At 39.8% G+C, this 18,512-nt stretch overlaps 1 protein-coding gene across 1 annotated transcript in view; it reads left to right on the top strand.

The window, feature by feature from the left end:
• MYO1D (myosin ID) overlaps positions 1–18,512 on the top strand; it is a 354,052-nt gene that overhangs the window by 140,309 nt on the left and 195,231 nt on the right. The window contains exons 15-16 of the mRNA XM_042966688.1: positions 733–899; positions 11,043–11,250. Of these exons, the coding sequence (XP_042822622.1) occupies positions 733–899; positions 11,043–11,250 (375 nt within the window). The remainder of the gene's footprint in view (positions 1–732; positions 900–11,042; positions 11,251–18,512) is intronic.

Here is an 18,512-nt window from a genome sequence, read left to right as displayed (position 1 = left end):
AGAGAAGGGAACGTAACTCTTTACTCTGCAAGTAGGATACATTTGACCTCCTTGATTCATCCAGTGATAATTTGTTACCTTCAGCAGACCAGGATCTATGCCAGCACAGTTTTATACTTAAAAGGAGTTATGATCTGATGCATGGTACAAAACTTAATTGGCCCAAAGGGAGGGATTTCTTGCTAGGCTCTTTCTTAGAGTCCCTGACACCTACAGGAGGTTTTGCAACTTCTCTCCTTATAAATTTTAATCTCGTTTTCAAAAGCACAAACTACTGTGATGATGACAGTGGTGGTGATGATGGTGGCTGACACTATGGAGCACTTGCCATGTGCCAGGGCTGTGCTTACGTTGCACATTCTTCATGGCAGTTCATCTTTAGCACGGCTCCTGCCTCTTTCTATTAAATTACTCTTTCTGGTACTTTTTAACCTTCTTTCTGTCAAGACACATAAACTCAATGTTTACATGTCTCAACTGTTTACCCCTTAGTTTTATCCCCTTTCTACAATTCCTGATGATTCCTAGAATATAATAAAGCAAAATTTTAGCTAAATACACAAGAACTTCCAGTCTTGAAGGAGAAGGAAGAATAACTGTTCCCAAGTTTATGTCTGAGAAATTGGAGGCACTGAGCTTAATTTGACACAATTAACACTAATTACACATTAGCATCCTTCGTTTGGGATTTTTCTCCAGTGAAACTTACCATTTGCTGATTTATTTCTTTAGGAGCCCTATTATGTACGTTGCATCAAACCCAATGACAAGAAATCCCCACAGATATTTGACGATGAGCGCTGTCGCCACCAAGTAGAGTATCTTGGACTACTGGAAAATGTGAGGGTGCGGCGGGCGGGGTTTGCCTTCCGCCAGACCTACGAGAAGTTTCTTCACAGGTGAGAATGGACTAAACAAAGAACCTGGCAGACCCTGAGAACTCCGGAGTGCTCCCCGTGTGTGATGCTTCGTCAGCACGTGTCAGATAGTCTAAATATCTGTTGAAAGAGGAAGAGTTGAGGGAAGCGCAAATATGAAAGACTTTCTCAGAGTCAGCAGGAGACTCTCCCTGAGTCTGCGGTTTATGGGCCGGCCGTGAGAAAAGATTCATTCTTTGGGGAGAAGATGTGGGCCGTATAGCATGGGAGGAAGATCATGGACTCAGAGGCACATCTGGGTTGGAATCCGGGGTATGCCACTCATTTGCTGTGTGATCTTAGGCCAGAAATTTAATGTCCGACTCTGTTTCTGCATCTATCAAATGAGTATAATAATACTACCTCGTTAAATTAGCCTAAGTAAAAAAGCTAGGTGCCTGGCACATAATGGATGCTCCATTAATGCTGCTTTGTCATTACCAGTATTGGTAATTATCATAACAACAAAATATTAAGCAATTAATTACGAAGACCTTGAAATTAGTCTACCTGGTTTGAATCCTGGCCTTGCTATTTCTTAGCTTTTTGACCTTGGGCAAATCACCTAATCTTTTCAATGCCTCTGTTTCCTCATATATAAAATGGGGGTAATAATAGTAACTACTTTTTAGGGTTTCTGGAGCATTAAATAAGATTATATCTATACCCATATCCATATCCATATCTATATATCTATATCTATAAAGCACTTAGAATAGAACCTGGCATGGGCGCCTGGGTGGCTCAGTCAGTTGAGCGTCCGACTTCAGCTAAGGTCATGATCTCACGGCTCGTGAGTTCGAGCCCCGTGTCAGGCTCTGTACTGACAGCCCAGAGCCTGGAGCCTGCTTTGGATTCTGTGTCTCCCTCTCTCTCTCTGCCCCTAACCCACTCGCATTCTTTCTCTGTCTCTCTCAAAAATAAATAAATGTTAAAAAAAAAAATTTTAAATAGAACCTGACATATAGCAGTCATTCACTATATGTAAGATATCATCACTGCTGTTATTTATTGTTAGTCATGATGATGATAGTGGACAACTGGGACTCATAAAGTCCCTTTAAATTCCATCTGTTTATTTATCTAAAAACATTCATTGAACATTTCCTACAGACTACAGATTCCACAAAATGTGAATAAATAGATAAAATATTGGTTGGTCAGAAGAGTCTCTAAGGAGATGATGCTGATAGGAACCAGCCATACAAAGGTCAGAGAGAGGAGCAGGTAGGGCAGAGGGAACAGTGAGAGAAAGGCTCTACTGTAGTGGTAACTGTGGTATGTCATGTAGCAAATGTAGCCGTGTGGTTGGAGGCTGCTCACTGACAGGGCAGTGGTGTAAGATGAAATCAGAGAGGTGGACAGGGGCCAGATCATGTCAAATTCTGTAATCCAGACTAAACAGTTGCAATTTTGGCTAAATGTGGTGGGAACCCGTTGGTGGATTTGAAGCCAGGAGCAACACAATCTTACGGTTATCTGAGGAGATACTGTGGCTGCTGTGTGGATAGGAAGCGAGGTGACATTTAGGGATGTCACCGTAGGAGCCCAGGAAAGGGGGCTTGATAGCACCTTGAGCAAGAGATTCTTACAGATCCAAGGGTATGGACAGATTTGAGGTATGTCTTAGGGGAAAGTTGGCAAGGCTTGCTCACGGATTGGCTGGATAAGAGAGGAATAGAGAGGAACAGAGGGTGACAATTAGGTTTTGGCATGAGCATCTGGGTAAGCATAGTGCCATATGCCGACAAAAGACAGGGTAAGAGAGAAGCTTGAGGAGGTCGTGGAACAGTGGCAAAGACAGAATTGAGATCTGTCTGTTGACCATTAGGTTTGAAATGGCTACCAAAAATCTAGGTAGAAACATTAAGTAAGTTACTAAACACACATATCTGGAGCTCCGGGAGGAAGCACAGGCTGGAGATGAGATGCTGGAGTAGTTAATGTAGACGTCCTATATAAAGTCTTAGAGCTGGATACATGAGAAGGAGCCCATTCAGCCCATTCAGATCCTGTGTGATCTGACAGGAAGGAACCACCGAAGAGAAGAGAAGGAGCACCCAGTGAGATAGATGAGATGCCAGGGGAGGGTTATGTCACAGAAGCCGAAAGAATATGGTATTTCAAAAAGAAAAAGCAGAGTCGCCAGATCAAATGTTGCTGTGCAATCAAGTAAGATAAAGGCAGAAGCTTAAGCGTTAGATTTGGCAACATAGGGGTCAAGGGAGAATAGGTTGTGCAGAACCCGATTTAACAGGTTGGGAAGGCGAAGTGAGAGGCCAGGTGCCCGTAGACAACTCAAGTATCCATGCCGTGAATGAGGGCAGGAAGAATGGAAGGAAGCAGGAGCAGGAGTGGGATGTGAGGTCAGGAGACACTAGGAAATGTATGCAGGTGGGGCTGATGCGGAACAGAGGGAGAACCTGGTGGTGCAGGAGAAAGGGAGGTCATTGTCATCACCATGATATCCCTGAGAAGGCAAGGCTCAGAATCCCAAGCACAGGTGGAAGGTTTGTCAGCTCTAGGTCAGAGCGGGGACACTTCCCCCATAGCAACAGGACAAAAGACAGAGAATACGAATACGGATGCAGAAAGGCCCAAAAGCTGGCTGATGAACACGTTCCTATCTGACTGCTTCTGTGTCCTTAATCAAGTATGAGGCGAGACCAGGAGTGGAGAGTGAGGACAAGGAGGGGTGGTGTAGGAGGTTTGAGGGGAAGTAGGAAATCTCATTTTGGAGAGTGGGAAAGCACAGGTTCATACGGAAGGATTGCCACCAGGAAGATCTGAGCGTCCGTGTGAGATCTGAGGTTATAAATGGACAGTGAGGCGACCAGCGTTACTGTTTTTCTCCACCAGTGTTCAGCTGCTTTTGCACAGAAGTGAAAGAGATGGCGCTAAATGGAGACCCCCTAGAATGAGTAAAGCACAGTAGCCTGGAAAATTCGAATTTGGTTTGACATCGATCAAAAGGTCATGTTCAAAACTGACCATCTTCCTTATTAAAATCATACTGTTCTTTAGACTTGGTGTTTCATTTGCTTATTGAGGCTATAAAGTTGGAATGTTTTCATGAATAGAGATGTGTTCATTCTGAGTCTTGATTTCAAACAGTGTAGAATTATGTTAGAGAGATTGCTTGTCTGCTGTTATTATTCTTAGAATTCTAGCAACTGCTCAGTCAGAATTTGTTATTTTGTTACCACCCATAAAAAAATCAGAAATTAAAACAAGCAGGGTGGGGGCTGGGTAACTATAGGATGGGGCTGAACCGAAAATGTGTGATCATGAGACACATGATTCGACTCCATGAGCCATGGAGAGTAGCTGAGGTAAGAGAACAGTAAGCAAGCAAGCTTGACTTGGAGGAGACAAGGAATTTTGTAAGTGCATACATATGTTCTACATTCAACTCACGAGGGTTTGGTGTGTTTGTTTCTTGGCATGAGACACATGCCATAAGGATGGGAATATGTTTTCTAAAACATACGTAAAAATACAATAGGAAAGATCAGAAAGAACCTGTGAATTTCAAATAATGGCGGTCTTAGCAGTGTAAGCTTAAATCCACTTCTACCCCAAGAACATCTGATGTTCCCAAAAAATGTAAATTTTGTGTCTTTAAAACCAAGAAAATGCACAACCACGCTATGGAATCAAGAAGGCGGTGGGGGGGGGGGGTCTCAGTGAACTTGGAAATAGGACTCCCTCCTAAATCTGATGTGAAACAGATGTGAAGACCCACATATAACCAAGGTTGCAGTTTTAAGCAAAGACTGCCTTTGCCATTCAGGAAGCCATCCCGTCTGCTGTGCTGGAGTTTGCCACAGTGGCCAGGACAAGGGAGACATCGTAGGCACAATGGCCAACACCCAGGAAGCAACAGTAGCCACTTGACTAGAGGCCAACCAAGGCCAAGATGTACACAGAAGGACTCTATGGAAGTAGACGAGATCACAGCCAAATGTCTGAGAGAGACCAGACAATGAAAAAGAGACAGTAATCTCAATAGATGCAGAACCTCACCCCTGAGGAATCAGACCAAGGAGTAAATGGCATTGGAATAAGCCTGTTTAATATTTTCAGAGAGATGAAGGAGAGAAATTATGGTCCTATAATAGGAATATGAAGTTAGAAACAAGAACAGGTAAATATTGAAAAGAATCATTAGAGGGGCACCTGGGTGGCTCAGTTGGTTAAGCGTCTGACTCTTGGTTTCAGCTCAGGTCATGATCTTGCAGTTTGTGAGTTCGAGCCCCACATCGGGCTCTGAGCTGATAGTGTGGAGTCTGCTTGGGATTCTCTCTCTCCCTCTCTCTCTCTGCCCCTCCCCTGCTTGCTCTCTCTGTCTCTCTCAAAATAAATAATTTTTTTAAAAAGAATCATTAGAGATTAAACACATTCAGAATAAACACAACTGAAGAGAGAATTACCCATCAGTAGGAGAATGAGTCAGCAACTTGTCGGATAATTGTACAGTGGCTACTAACCAGCGTTAGAGGGAATGAATAACACATTATGTTGAGAAAAAAGATAAGTCACAAAAGAATACATACTTTATGCTGCCACTTATATGAAGTTCAAGAACAGATAGAAACCAGGACAGGAGTGAGTTCTGGAGTGGGGAAATTGATGGAGAAGGAGAGCCAGGAGCTCTCTGAGATTGAGGAGATATTCTGCATCTTAACGGATGTCAGTTTTAAGGGTGTATACATTGTTCAAAACTTGATGAGTTGTATACCTAAATGTGTGCATTTTACTGCATGTAAATTTTACCACAATTAAAAAAAATTAAACTTCTTTTAAAAAGCAAATTAGTGAGCTGGAAGATCAAGTTTGAAGACTTCTTCCAGATCTCACGACAGAGAAAACGAGATGGGAGATGCTAAAGAAAGCTCAGACAGTACATAAGCTTCATCCAGGAGTGCCAACACCTGTTCAGCAGGAGCGAGAGGAGCGGAGAGAAGAGGGGGGACGCACTGTATGAACAAACGGTGGCCAGGAATTTTCCTGACCCAAAAAAAAGACAGAAATCTTCAGACTGAAAGAATACCTTCAGTGTAAAGCATGTGAATTTAAAAAAAAATGAAACCTAAGTACATTATGTTCACTTTTAGAATGTTAAGAGATAAAGAGAGATACTTAGAGCTCCTAAAAAAAAAAAAAAAAAAAAGAGAGAGACAAAAAATACTACCAGGGAATGAGAATCATATGGATATCAGACTTCTCATTAGCAACATTTGATGCAAATAGACAAAGCGGCAATATCTTGACAGTGAGGGGAAGTGAACTTTATACTTAGAATTTTATTCCGTGCCAAATTATCATTTAAGAGTCTGAGTACAATAAAAATATTTTCTGACATATATAGGTTCAAAGAGTTTAGTATTCATAGATCCTCTCTAAAAAGTCTTCTAGAGCAAAAGGAAAAATAAATGCAGAAGAGAAAAATGGAATGCAAAAAGTAATATTGAACAAATCAGTAAAACTTTTGTTGCATCTAAACACATATCAACTGTAAGCGCGGTGGGGGGGGGAGTCTTTGGTAATAATCTGGAACAAAAATTAAAATTGGGATGAGAAATATAAAGAAGTAAAGACTTTTGTGCTGTTTATGGGAAGGATATAGATGATAATTAACTAGACAGGAAAAAATAAGCATATATTTTCATATAAATATATAACTTTTAGATCTTAAAAATATTAAGATAATGATAATAGTGGCTAACATTGTGAAGTGCTCACTGTATATACTAGGCACTGTTTTTCTTTTTTTTTTCCAAAAGTTTATTTATTTTGAGAGAGAGAGTGCAGGAGTACCTACATGCATGTGAGTGGGGGAGGGGCAGAGAGAGAACTAGGCACTGTTTTGAGAGCTCTGCATGTAGTTAAGTCACTGGAGGTGACAACCAGGTAAGGAGAAGATGGTACCCCCCATTTTATGCAGATGAGGAAACTGAGGCACAGGAAGGTTAAGAAATTGCCCCAGGTCACAGAGCCAGGACGTGGTGGAGCCATATTTGAACTTGAGCAGTTGACTTCTGAGCCCACCATCTTTAACAGTGCATTGCCTCACAGTTGAATGGATGGCTCTCAAATCAAAGGAGAAAATAAAATGAAATGAGGAAAACTCAAGTCTATCCAAGAGAAAATGGTAAAAAGCAAACAGAAAGCACAACTAATAGAAAATATGAAAGAAGTTGGGAAACCTGAAACATACTAATAATCATAATAAATATATTAAACTTAACATTTAAAAGACAGAATTGTGGAAAGACAAGTCTACGTAATTGATGATTATGTGAGTTGAGATTAGGTCCTCTCTAGAATCATCTAGAAAGGGTGTCGTATGAGACGGTGGGGTATGCATCTGGGAAAAATAGTCCCTTTCTACTCTGCAGACTGTGTTTATCATCCACTTTACATAAAATGAATTTGTTCAAGTTGAGAAATTGCCATTTTATTTTATTGTCATACTGACTGAACGAATTAACAGTATGACATGGGGTGGGATAGATGGTGTGTAGGAAGGACATTGGACTAATGTTTCCAATGATGTAAGGAGAAAAAAATAATATTTCCACTCTGAATTTTTACAGATTTTTTGAAGCTGGAATTGAACCTAAATTTTTACTTGTCACTTTTCCTTGTTTTTATTTCTTTCATTGAAAAAAGAGAAGGAGTTTAAATGTTCTGATAACCTGCTAAAGTCTTTCAGGGAGATAATACTAGTTGTCAGGAAGCACAGGAGTTCAGCTTTTTAATCCACAAGTTCAGGATGCTGGTTTCCTGGAGAACTGGGGTCCATGCCATTTTATCAACTGGGAAGAAAGGAAGAACACCTTAGCTGAGCGCTATGGCAGAGAAGTTGCTTCCAGTTTCTACAGTGTGCCTAAAACTTCAAACACACCATCACTACCTGTATTATAGCCCAGATGTTGACTCTTATTCCAGTTTTATAATGAATTTGGGATGCTTCTGATTTTGTTTCCTTTCTTCATATGGTGTATTACCTCTGTCTTCATAGTTGAATGCTTGTATTTGGTTTCTGTTTCTCTCCCTATGGGGCAGGTGAATAGGCTTTTAAGTGTATAGAAAGGAATAATGGAGATTGATGGTCGATGAAAGATTAAGAAAAGACTCAAGGATTAGAAGGAGCCAGCCTTTCAAGGAGTGGATTAACAAGCATTGGAGGCAATGGGAACAGCATATGCAAAGGCTTTGAAGCCAGAAAGAGGCAACCACATTATAGGTCCCTAAAGAAGTCCAGGGTGATCGGAGTATTGTGCTAAAAGAGGAGAGCAGTAAAAGATAAAAATGATGTACGGCTTTTTAGAAAACCACTGAGGCAGCTGAGCATACAGAATGGATTGGGGAAGAAATGGAAAACAATTCAGGAGTCTATAGTAGTAAATTTGATGGTGGCTTGAATTAGGATTGTGGCCGTAAAGATGAGAATAATTGAATTTTAAATATATTTTGGAGGTAGACCCAAAAGAATTTGATGATGAATTAGAAGGACAGATAGAGAAGAGAAGGGATCAAATTACAATTCACAGGATTTTGGGTTTAGTAACTGAGGGCATTGAGGTGGGAAAGAGTGAAAGAGAAATATAAAATGCCCTCAAGATTTATGTAGGCGTTGGATGTATGCATCTGAAGCTCAGAATTGAGAGCTTGGCATGGATAATAAATTCATGAATTGAAAACTAAAGTGGATAGAGGGGCATCTGGGTGGCTCAGTCAATTAAGCATCTGACTCGTGATTTCAGCTCAGGTCATAATTTCATGTTTTGTGAGTTTGAGCCCTGAGTAGAGCCCTGTGCTGGCAGTGCGGGGCCTGCTTGGGATTCTCTCTCACTTTGCCCTTCTCCTGCTTGCTTTCTCTCTCTTTCTCTCTCTCTCTCTCTCTCTCTCTCTCTCTCTCTCTCTCTCTCTCACACACACACACAGACACACACACACACACACACACACACACACACACACACAATAAATAAAGTGGATGGAATAGATGAGGTCATGTGGGGAGGTTTATGTAGAACAGGACCTATTATGAGCCCTGGGCTGCACCAACATTTTGGGGTCCAGTAATGGAGGAGAAGTAGCCAGAAAATGAGACTGAGAAGAAATATCCAGAGAGACAGAAGGAAACCAGGAAGAGCATGGTGTCATCGAATCTAAGAAAAGAGAGATAAATCAAGAAGAAGGGATTAGAAGCCACTTAGATGTCTGTGTTATCTCAACAAGAAATGTGTAAAACCTGGGAAGGCCATTTAAAGACTCCCAAGAAGCACAAGAGTAGACTTGCACAAATGGAAAGATATCCCTTGTTCTTAGATGAGACAGTTCCACATCATAGATAAATTTAATGAATTTAATGTGGGAACCCAGTAAAAATGCCAGCAAGGATTTCTTTGTTTGTTTGTGATTATTTTCCTCTGGAAACTATGCAAATTGGTTCTAAAGGTCATATCGAAAAATAAACATGCAGGAGTAGCTAGAAAGACCCTTTAAAAAGAAAAGGATGAGGAGAGACCATCAGATATTAAAAAATACTTTAAGACATCTGTGATTAAAACCACATGGGACTGGGGCGCCTGGGTTTCAGTTGGTTGAGCTTCCAACTCTGTTTTGGCTCAGATCATGATTTTGTAGTTCATGAGTTTGGGCATCGCCTCAGGCTCTGTGCTGGTGGGTGGTGCAGAGCCTGCTTGGGTTTCTCTCTTCCTCCCTCTCTCTGCCCCTCCCCCACTCACACTGTCTCTCTCAAAAAACAAAACAAAACGGGACGATGCACAGATGAACAAGGCAGTGAAACAGACCAGAATGTCTGTGATAATAATAATAACTGGAAATAAACTGAAGTACATACAACAATTTAGTATATGATTAAAATGGCATATTAAATCACAGGGAGAAAGATGGGACTTTTTAGTAAATAGTGTTGGAACAGTTGGGTGACCACTTGACAAAAGATTAAAGTTGGATCCATTTCTCACACCGTATACCAAAATAAACCCCAAATGGCTGAAAGATTTAAATGTAGACAATGAAAGCATCCAACTACTAGAAGAACACATAAGTGAATTATTCTGTCGCCTGAGTAGGAAGAGAGCCTTTCTTGCTATGGATTAAAATTCAGATGTAATATATGAAAACAAAATTACTAAATTTGGCTACATGTAGTAAACAACTTGGCACTGGGGGAAAACAGTGCTGTGGTAGGCAGCCTTCTGAGATGGCCCCAGCCTTCAGAGATCCCCACCTCTCTGTACTCATGCCCTTGGTAATCCCCTCCCGGTGGCAGAAGTAATAGAATGTCACTTATTTCAAAGTTTCTTTATTTTGAGAGAGAGACAGAGAGAGAGCAAAGGAGGGGCAGGGAGAGAGGGAGAGAGAGAATCCCAAGCAGGCTCCGTGATGACAGCGCAGGTCTCGCTCTCACAAAGCATGAGATCATGACCTGAGCCACAGTCAAGAGCTGGACGCTTAACTGACTGAGCCACCCACATGCCCCTAGAATGTCACTTTTGAAAGCAGGCTGTGACTCTTGCTCAGTTTCATTCCTGAGAAGCTGGTGTGTAGTGAGCCACCTTACGAGGGGCCAACATGGCTGCTTGCACCTAGAAACACAATTTGCTTTTGTGTATTGATCTTATATGCTTGGTTTTCTTTTAGTGATAATAGTGTTTATCTGCAAATCTGCTTGATTTCCTCTGAAGCAAGTCATAATGTTCATTTTGTTCCTTCCCCAATCATATACCAGTTTGTTTATGGTTCTCACTAATGCCATGATTGGGGTATCCCTTGTCTTATTTCTGTTTGTGAGAGAATTTGCAAAGGTCACCCATTTATGAATGATATTTGCTGTAAGTTCTTGGTAGGTGAGCCTGTATTAAATTAAGAAAATACTCTTCTGGTTTAGTAAGAGTTGTTATCATGAAGGAGTATTGTATCTGTTAAAGTCTTTTTCTACATCTCTTATCAGATTAATGAATAGAATTCATTACCAAGTTGTTTTTCTATGAAATGTCTTGAATTTATTGAATATTTTTGAATAGTTTTTCTGTATCTGTTGAGACCATAAGGTTTTCTCCATTAACATATGCCCTGTTCACACAGATACAAGATGATCTCTGAATTCACCTGGCCCAACCATGACCTCCCTTCAGACAAAGAGGCTGTCAAGAAGCTGGTTGAACATTGTGGTTTTCAGGATGATGTGGCTTATGGGAAAACCAAAATTTTCATTCGAACACCCCGAACACTGTTTACTTTGGAAGAACTCCGTGCCCAGATGCTTGTGAGGATTGTCCTCTTTCTACAAAAGGTAATTTAATGTTTTATATATAAGGATCAGCTCTTGCTTTTATGTTCTCAAAAATTTATTGAATGTTTTCTTTGGTTCAAGAAATGTTCATGATGGTATATTCTTTGTATCAGTGCATATCTTACAATGTTTTCTGTTGTCTTCATACATGGGAAATTTATTTGGCTGCCTGAGCTCAAAATTATTCTATCCTCAAAACTCAAGGCATTTTATCTTCTGATATTTAAAGTTGGAGGGATGTCTGAAGCAGCCAACTTTCTGTCTCTTGTTATTTTCTGAGTTTTTTCCCTCAGCTTAACTGGGTAAAGGGCTTTTTTTTTTTTACCTTGTAATTCAGAAGTTTTGTCAATGTGTTTGACACCCCCTCCTCACCTGTCATTACCCACCACCAGCACTTGACTCAAGAGTGGGGTAGTGACGTAAAGCTCAGTGGATTGTAGTATCTGTCATAATTCTGCGCAGGGCCCCCTTCTCACTTCATTCACTCACTCATGTTTTTCTTCTGGTATGCCATACCTATTTCCATACCTTCCATATGGGCCATTTTAAGATAAAAAGTTATAGATGGGTATTTTTAAAACTTTTGTGCCTCTGCGAGAATTTTCTGTGGGATGCGTACCAGGAGAAAAGCTGCTGGGCCATAGGGTGTACATAGACCTGATTGGTATAAGTAGTGCCCGTTTTCTCCCCGGGAGGACTCCCAGTTTGCATGGCCACCAGCTCCCTGGGGGAGTTACCGAGTGCCCACATCCTGACTCGCACCTTCTAGCCATCTCAATTTTGCAAGACTGATAGGTATAATATCTCATTGTTCTTTTACTTTGTATTTCTCTGGTTACCATTGAACCTGAACATCTCATTAAATGCTTGCTTGCCTTTGGGGTCTTCCAATAAACTGCCGGTTTGTATCCTTTGTCTGTTTTTCTCCTGGAGCTGGCATCATTTTCTTGTTGATTAGTGGGAATTCCTTGAATATTTTGGACATTAATCACTTTTTCACGTTAGACATTTTAAATACATTCTATTCTGTAGGTGTTCTCATGAACTGTATCTGTCATATGCTTTGTTGAAGAGAATCCTTAATTTTGATGTAATCAATTCTTTGCCTTATGTTTTGTTGAAGAAGGCTCTCCTTGTCTCCAAGTCACAAAGACACTAGCCTCTGTTTTCTCCACTGAACTGTATACTTGGATCTTCCACATTTAGATCTTGAATTCATTTAGAACCTGTCTATATATTTGGTTTTACGTAGGTATCCAGTTTCATTTTCTTCAGTATAGTGAACCGTTTTCTCAGTACCATCTACTAAACAGTGTGACCTTTTCCCATTGATTTGTGGGGCAACTCTTAACAACTGTCATTGTATATATTCCATCTCTGAACGTTGTATTTATACAGTTGCCCATTTTTACATTGATGCCACATGGTTTTTATTGCAGTATGTCTTAGTGGATAGTAGAATAAGTTGTCTTCTCTAGTCTTCTTTATGAAGGTGGATTAACCTGTACATAGACCTTGATTTTGCAAAATAAAACAAATTAATATGTGTTTATGGGGATTCATTAAATTCAACAATAATTTTTATTAGGATTGCATTGAATTTATAGATTAATTTGAAAGAATTAACATTTTGATAGTATTAAATCATCTTAAGAGTACAAAATGGGCTTCTTTAAATCATTTCTTTGACCTTTAGATTTAGGGAGAGGCCTTATGAATTCATGGTTAATTCCTAGATTGTTTTTGTTACTGCTGTGAATTTTTTACATGCCAGTGTTGGTACAGAGAAATAATATGGGCTTATGTTGGTTTATCTGTATCCAGATACAGGTTCTGTTGTTGATTCTGTTAGTTTTTCTGGGGAATTGAGTATATCATGTACAAATAATGAAGGTTTTCTCTTCCTTCCCAATTGCCAACAGGTTTCTAAGTTTAGGTCTCTTTCATGTATTTTGCCTAGAACTCAGAAAATCTGTTGGAATAGCACACTAAATTCTATTTCATCCTGAAACAGTTTTTCTATTAACTGTTGTTTTGTTTTGTTTCTTGTATTGCTTTTACTCAGATCTGTGTTATGCAGTTGGTGTCTGTTTTCTGTCTGCCATGGTAAATTATTTGCCTACATCTTGTTCCTCTGTATATTTAAATCCTTTATGTTGATCTTCAGTGATCTTCAGTACTTACCAGTGATGTTTTTTGTTGTCGTTCTTTTTGCAGATCTGATACTTTGTTTTTCTCCTTTATACCTATTCAAGAGATTGACTCGTGCTCAGGGTTTGGCCCTGAAGGACAGTGACCGTCTCTCTCCATTTGTTTGGGACAGTCCTGGTTCGTGCCTGTTGTCTCTCATAACTGTTAGTTTTGCTCTCTAAAGTGTCACGGTATAGAACATACATTATTTAGTTGCCCTACCCTGAACTCACTTTCTGTCCACCTGATGACTGATAGAGTCCTGTTCTTAAGTCTCCACTGGCAGGTTGTTCACCTCCTCAGTTGACAGTGTCCCACAGACTTTAGTCTGCTGCAGTTCTGCTAATCAAAGATGGCGCCCCCAGCCCCACGAGCCAGCTCTTGTACAGTATGTATTCTCACCTACTATGACTCTTTCTTTGTCCTCTCTACAGTACCTCTGCTTTGTTTCTGATGAGAAATTACAATTTCTACTTAGAAAGGGGAGATTCTAAAAGGAAAGGATGGCTACTTCAGAAGCCATCACCCGTGCCATGGAGGAAAAGCTGTCCTGTCTTCTCTGTGATATAGATCTTGCATTTCTTAAGCATAAAGCAGTGAAGCAGGAAATAAGGATCTTCCTCTGAATTCTCAGGCAGGCCATTCTAGGGTAGGATATAGGTGATCTACTGATTGTGTTCTTTTTTTTTTTTTTTTAATTTTTTTTTTAACATTTTATTTATTTTTGAGACAGAGAGAGACAGAGCATGAACGAGGGAGGGGCAGAGAGAGAGGGAGACACAGAATCGGAAGCAGGCCCCAGGCTCTGAGCCATCAGGCCAGAGCCCAACGCGGGGCTCGAACTCACGGACCGTGAGATCGTGACCCAAGTTGAAGGCCGCTTAACCAACTGAGCCATCCAGGCGCCCCCTGATTGTGTTCTTTAAACCGACTCCACAAGCCATAAAATTATTGGAAATTTCTCTCAGCTTCTGGGAATAGGTCATTAACCACCTAACTTTTTATGTGATATGTGTTTTTATTTTTTCTGTAACCTTATAGAAATGAAACAGGAAGTGAAGAGAGGCAGCATTAGGAAATGCTATTTTAAACCAGAATCATCTAACAATTGACTTTTATTTCCTTTTTAAATAAAAAATAGCTTTATATATTTTTCTGATTATATGATTAAAGTGTACTTATTGAAAAAACAAATTCAAAGCATATAGAAAAACATAAGAGAAATCATGGAAAATAACCTAAAATCCCACCATCCAGAGATAACAAACCATTAACATTGTGGTGCCCATCCTTGCTAATATCTTTCTGTGCATATATTCAAGCATATATGCTATAAAATAAATGAGGTCGTGGTTCACATGGTGACTTTTTAATAATATTTTGTTACTCTCTTTCCCCACATTTACCATCTCTGCCTGCCCACTTCTCACCACCTGTGTCACAGGGTCCCCAAGACCACTTCCAGTTTTCATGATTCACTAAAAGGACTAACAGGATATAGTTGTGCTCATGAGGAAAACTTACTACAGCAAAAAGATGCAAAGCAAAGTCGGCAAAGGGAAAAGGCAAATGGGGCAAAATCCCGAGAAAATTAGGAGCAAGCTTCCAAGAGTTCTTTCCCTATGGAGTTGCACAGGACATGCTTAATTCCTCCAGAGATGGATTGTGACAGCATGTGCAAAGTGTTGTCTACCAGGGAAGCTCAATGGAGAGTCGGTGCTCAAAATTTTTACTGGGGATTCATTATGTAGGCACCCTCTGCCTAACATGTACCCAAGTCCCAGACACCCAGAAGAAAATCAGGCATTTAGCATAAACCTCATTCTTTGCACAAGCAGTGTAACCACATTGAGCCACTCTTACCATTTAGGGAAAGTTTTATATCAGCATGTAAAATTGTTTTCCAGTCAAGTTCCCAGACACAACACTAGCCAAGGGCCAACCTTGGAAGCAGACCTTTCTAGGGGTGGCTGGGTGGCTCAGTCGGTTGGGCGTCCAACTTCGACTCAGGTCATGGTCTCACGGTTTGTGGGTTTGGGCCCCGCGTGGGGCTCTGTGCTGACAGCTCAGAGCCTGGAGCCTGCTTCGGATTCTGTGTCTCTTTCTCTCTCTGCCCCTCCCCCACTTGTGCTCTGTCTCTCAAAAATAAATAAATGGGGAAAAAAAATAAAAAAAAAAAAAAGGAAGCAGGCCTTTCTAAGGGTACAGTCTCAGGCCTGCTGTGTTAACTCTTTTCTGGACACCCCCAAATCTTCCATACTTTTAGTAGACTTCCTTATACATATAGGAATACTTCATCCTATGCACCAATACTTCAATGCTAATGCCATCATTTTTTTTTAACTATTTATTTTTTAATTTACATCCAAGTTAGCATATGGTGCAACGATGATTTCAGGAGTAGATTCCTTAATGCCCCTTACCCACTTAGCCCATCCCCCCCCACACAACCCCTCCAGCAACCCTCTGTTCTCTATATTTAGGAATCTGTTATGTTTTTCCCCTTCCCTGTTTTATATTATTTTTGCTTCCCTTATGTTCATCTGTTTTGTATCTTAAAGTCCTCATATGAGTGAAGTCATATGACATTTGTCTTTCTCTGACTAATTTCGCTTAGCATAATACCCTTCATTCTTTTTGATTGCTACAAGTAATACTCCATTGTGTGTGTGTGTGTGTGTACCACATCTTCTTTATCCAGTCATCCATCGACGGACATTTGGGCTCTTTCCATACTTCGGCTGTTGTTGATAGTGCTGCTATAAACATGGGGGTGCATGTGTCCCTTCAAAACAGCACACCTGTATCCCTTGGTTAAATACCTAGTAGTGCAATTGCTGGGTCATAGGGTAGTTCTATTTTTAGTTTTTTGAGGAACCTCCATACTGTTTTCCAGAGTGGCTGCACCAGCTTGCATTCCCAGCTAATGCCTTCATTCTGTGCACTGGATTCCCATGAGCAAGATTGTTGGTTGAAGGGTATATATTATATTTGTAATCATCATCCATATAAACAGTTCACATTTTGTAGCCCACAATGTAAGTGAACTTCTTTTCCCTAATTTTTTTTTAAGTTTATTTATTTATTTTTGAGAGAGAAAGAACATGCACAAGCAGGGGAGCGACAGAGAGAGGGAGACAGAGAATCTGAAGCAGGCTCCAGGCTCCGAGCTCCGAGCTGAGCTGTCAGGAGCAGAGCAGGATGTGGGGCTCAAATTCACAAACCTCGAGATCATAACCTGAGCCAAAGTCAGACACTCAACGGGCTGAGCCACCCAGGCTTCCCTCCCTAATTTTCTTTTAACCACAGTGACTTTTACCAGGCTTTTGAATTTTTCCCATTCTTATCAATAAGAAATGATATCTCGTTGCTACTTTAATTTTGTATTCTCATGACAAGGTGTATTTGTTGGTCTTTTGGGATTGCCTTTTCTGTTACTTGCTTATTCACATCCTTGGCCCAGTTTTCTGTTGGGTTCTTTGTCTTCTTATGAATTTGTGGGAGCGATTATCTTTATTATTGCAGGTGTTTTTCCTAGGCTATCATTTGTCATTGACTCCACTTATGGTATACTCTTTGACATGAAATTTTTCACTTAATAGGTCTTATCTTTTTTTTTCTTTATATCTTTGAGTTTCTTCAAAAAAAGTTATGGTTCTGGGATTTAGTTTTTATACATGGTATTATCTAAGGGTCCAGCTCTGTTTTGTTCCAAATTAAAAACCAGCTGTTCTAATCCAGTTTATTTAAAAATTCCTCTTTTTCCCACTATATTGAAATTTTGCTTTTGTCTAATAATAAATTCCCATATATACTTGAGTCTGTTTTCAGAATCACTATTTTATTCCATTGACAATTCCTATGCCAGTGTCATACTGTGTTACAGGTTTTAACTTGTGAGAACTAGCTTTCAGTGTATTGTCATACTGTTTCTGTACCTTAATAGAAATGTAATGGCAAGTTGTAAGAGGCAAAATCAATGATGTTGACCAAAACCAGAACCTCCAAAATTGTTCTTTTTTTAAAAAAAATTTTATTTAACTAATCACTACACCCAACGTGGGGCTTGAACTCACGACCCCAAGATTAAGGGTCTCACACTCCTCTGAGTGAACCAGCCAGGCGCTCCCAAAATAGTTGTTCTTAAAGAAATAAACTGCATAACCACAGAGACTGCAGAAGAGATACAAATTGCATTGCTTTCTGATTTGTAAAAAATGTATAGTTCTACACTGTCACTATCTAAACCACTAAGCATTCAGTATCAAGAATTACAGATGGTCTGTTTAGTGCGTCTTGTTTTCCATCATATACTTAGTCATATGCTTGACATTTTAGGAGATCTGTGAAATTGCTCCAGATATCTTGGATTTTTTTTAAGAAATGACCATCTTAAGAAAGACATCTAGAGTTCCAAGACTTTTATTGTTTTATAGTACATAAGTAGTAGCAGTACAAGTTCATGTAGGAAGATGAAAAACATAGAAATAATTTTATATTTTTAAAATATAATTTTATATTAAATATAAATTAAATCATGCCATATTCTTGTGTAAACTTTTTTGTTCTGTCTTTATGTGTGTAAATTTTTATTTGCATATTCATAATAGCTGCCTTAGCCCTTAATAGGATTTACTAGAACTTCCTCAATCAATGTGCTATCACTAGATGTTTAGGTTTCTCCAGTTTTTCACTCTCTAGGTCCCGCTTCAGTGCACAGGTCTGCAGTGTCTGACCCAGAATTCAATACATGTTAGCTATTGTTATTACTACTCGTACTGCTATTCCTGCTGCTAGTAAGTACTAGTAATCATCCTTGATTATTTTCTCAGAATAAATTCTCAGGCACAAAATTTTCTGTTTAAAAGATATGCACTTTTAAGATTTTCTGTCCCCTTTGTCAGATGGCTTCCAGAAAGATTGGACCAGTTTATGCTCCCACCAGCTAATGCATGAAAGAGCTTGACTCACTGAAGCACTGGATATTTTTAGTCTTATAAACACCCTTTCTGAATGACATGAAACCTGAATGTCTTGTGACTGCTGAAAAAAGCTTTTTATGCAAAACCCCA

The sequence above is a fragment of the Panthera tigris genome, chromosome E1 (genome assembly GCF_018350195.1).
Source record: "Panthera tigris isolate Pti1 chromosome E1, P.tigris_Pti1_mat1.1, whole genome shotgun sequence".
NCBI classification, from domain to species: Eukaryota; Metazoa; Chordata; class Mammalia; order Carnivora; family Felidae; genus Panthera; species Panthera tigris.
This window is presented reverse-complemented; position numbering and strand designations above follow the sequence as displayed.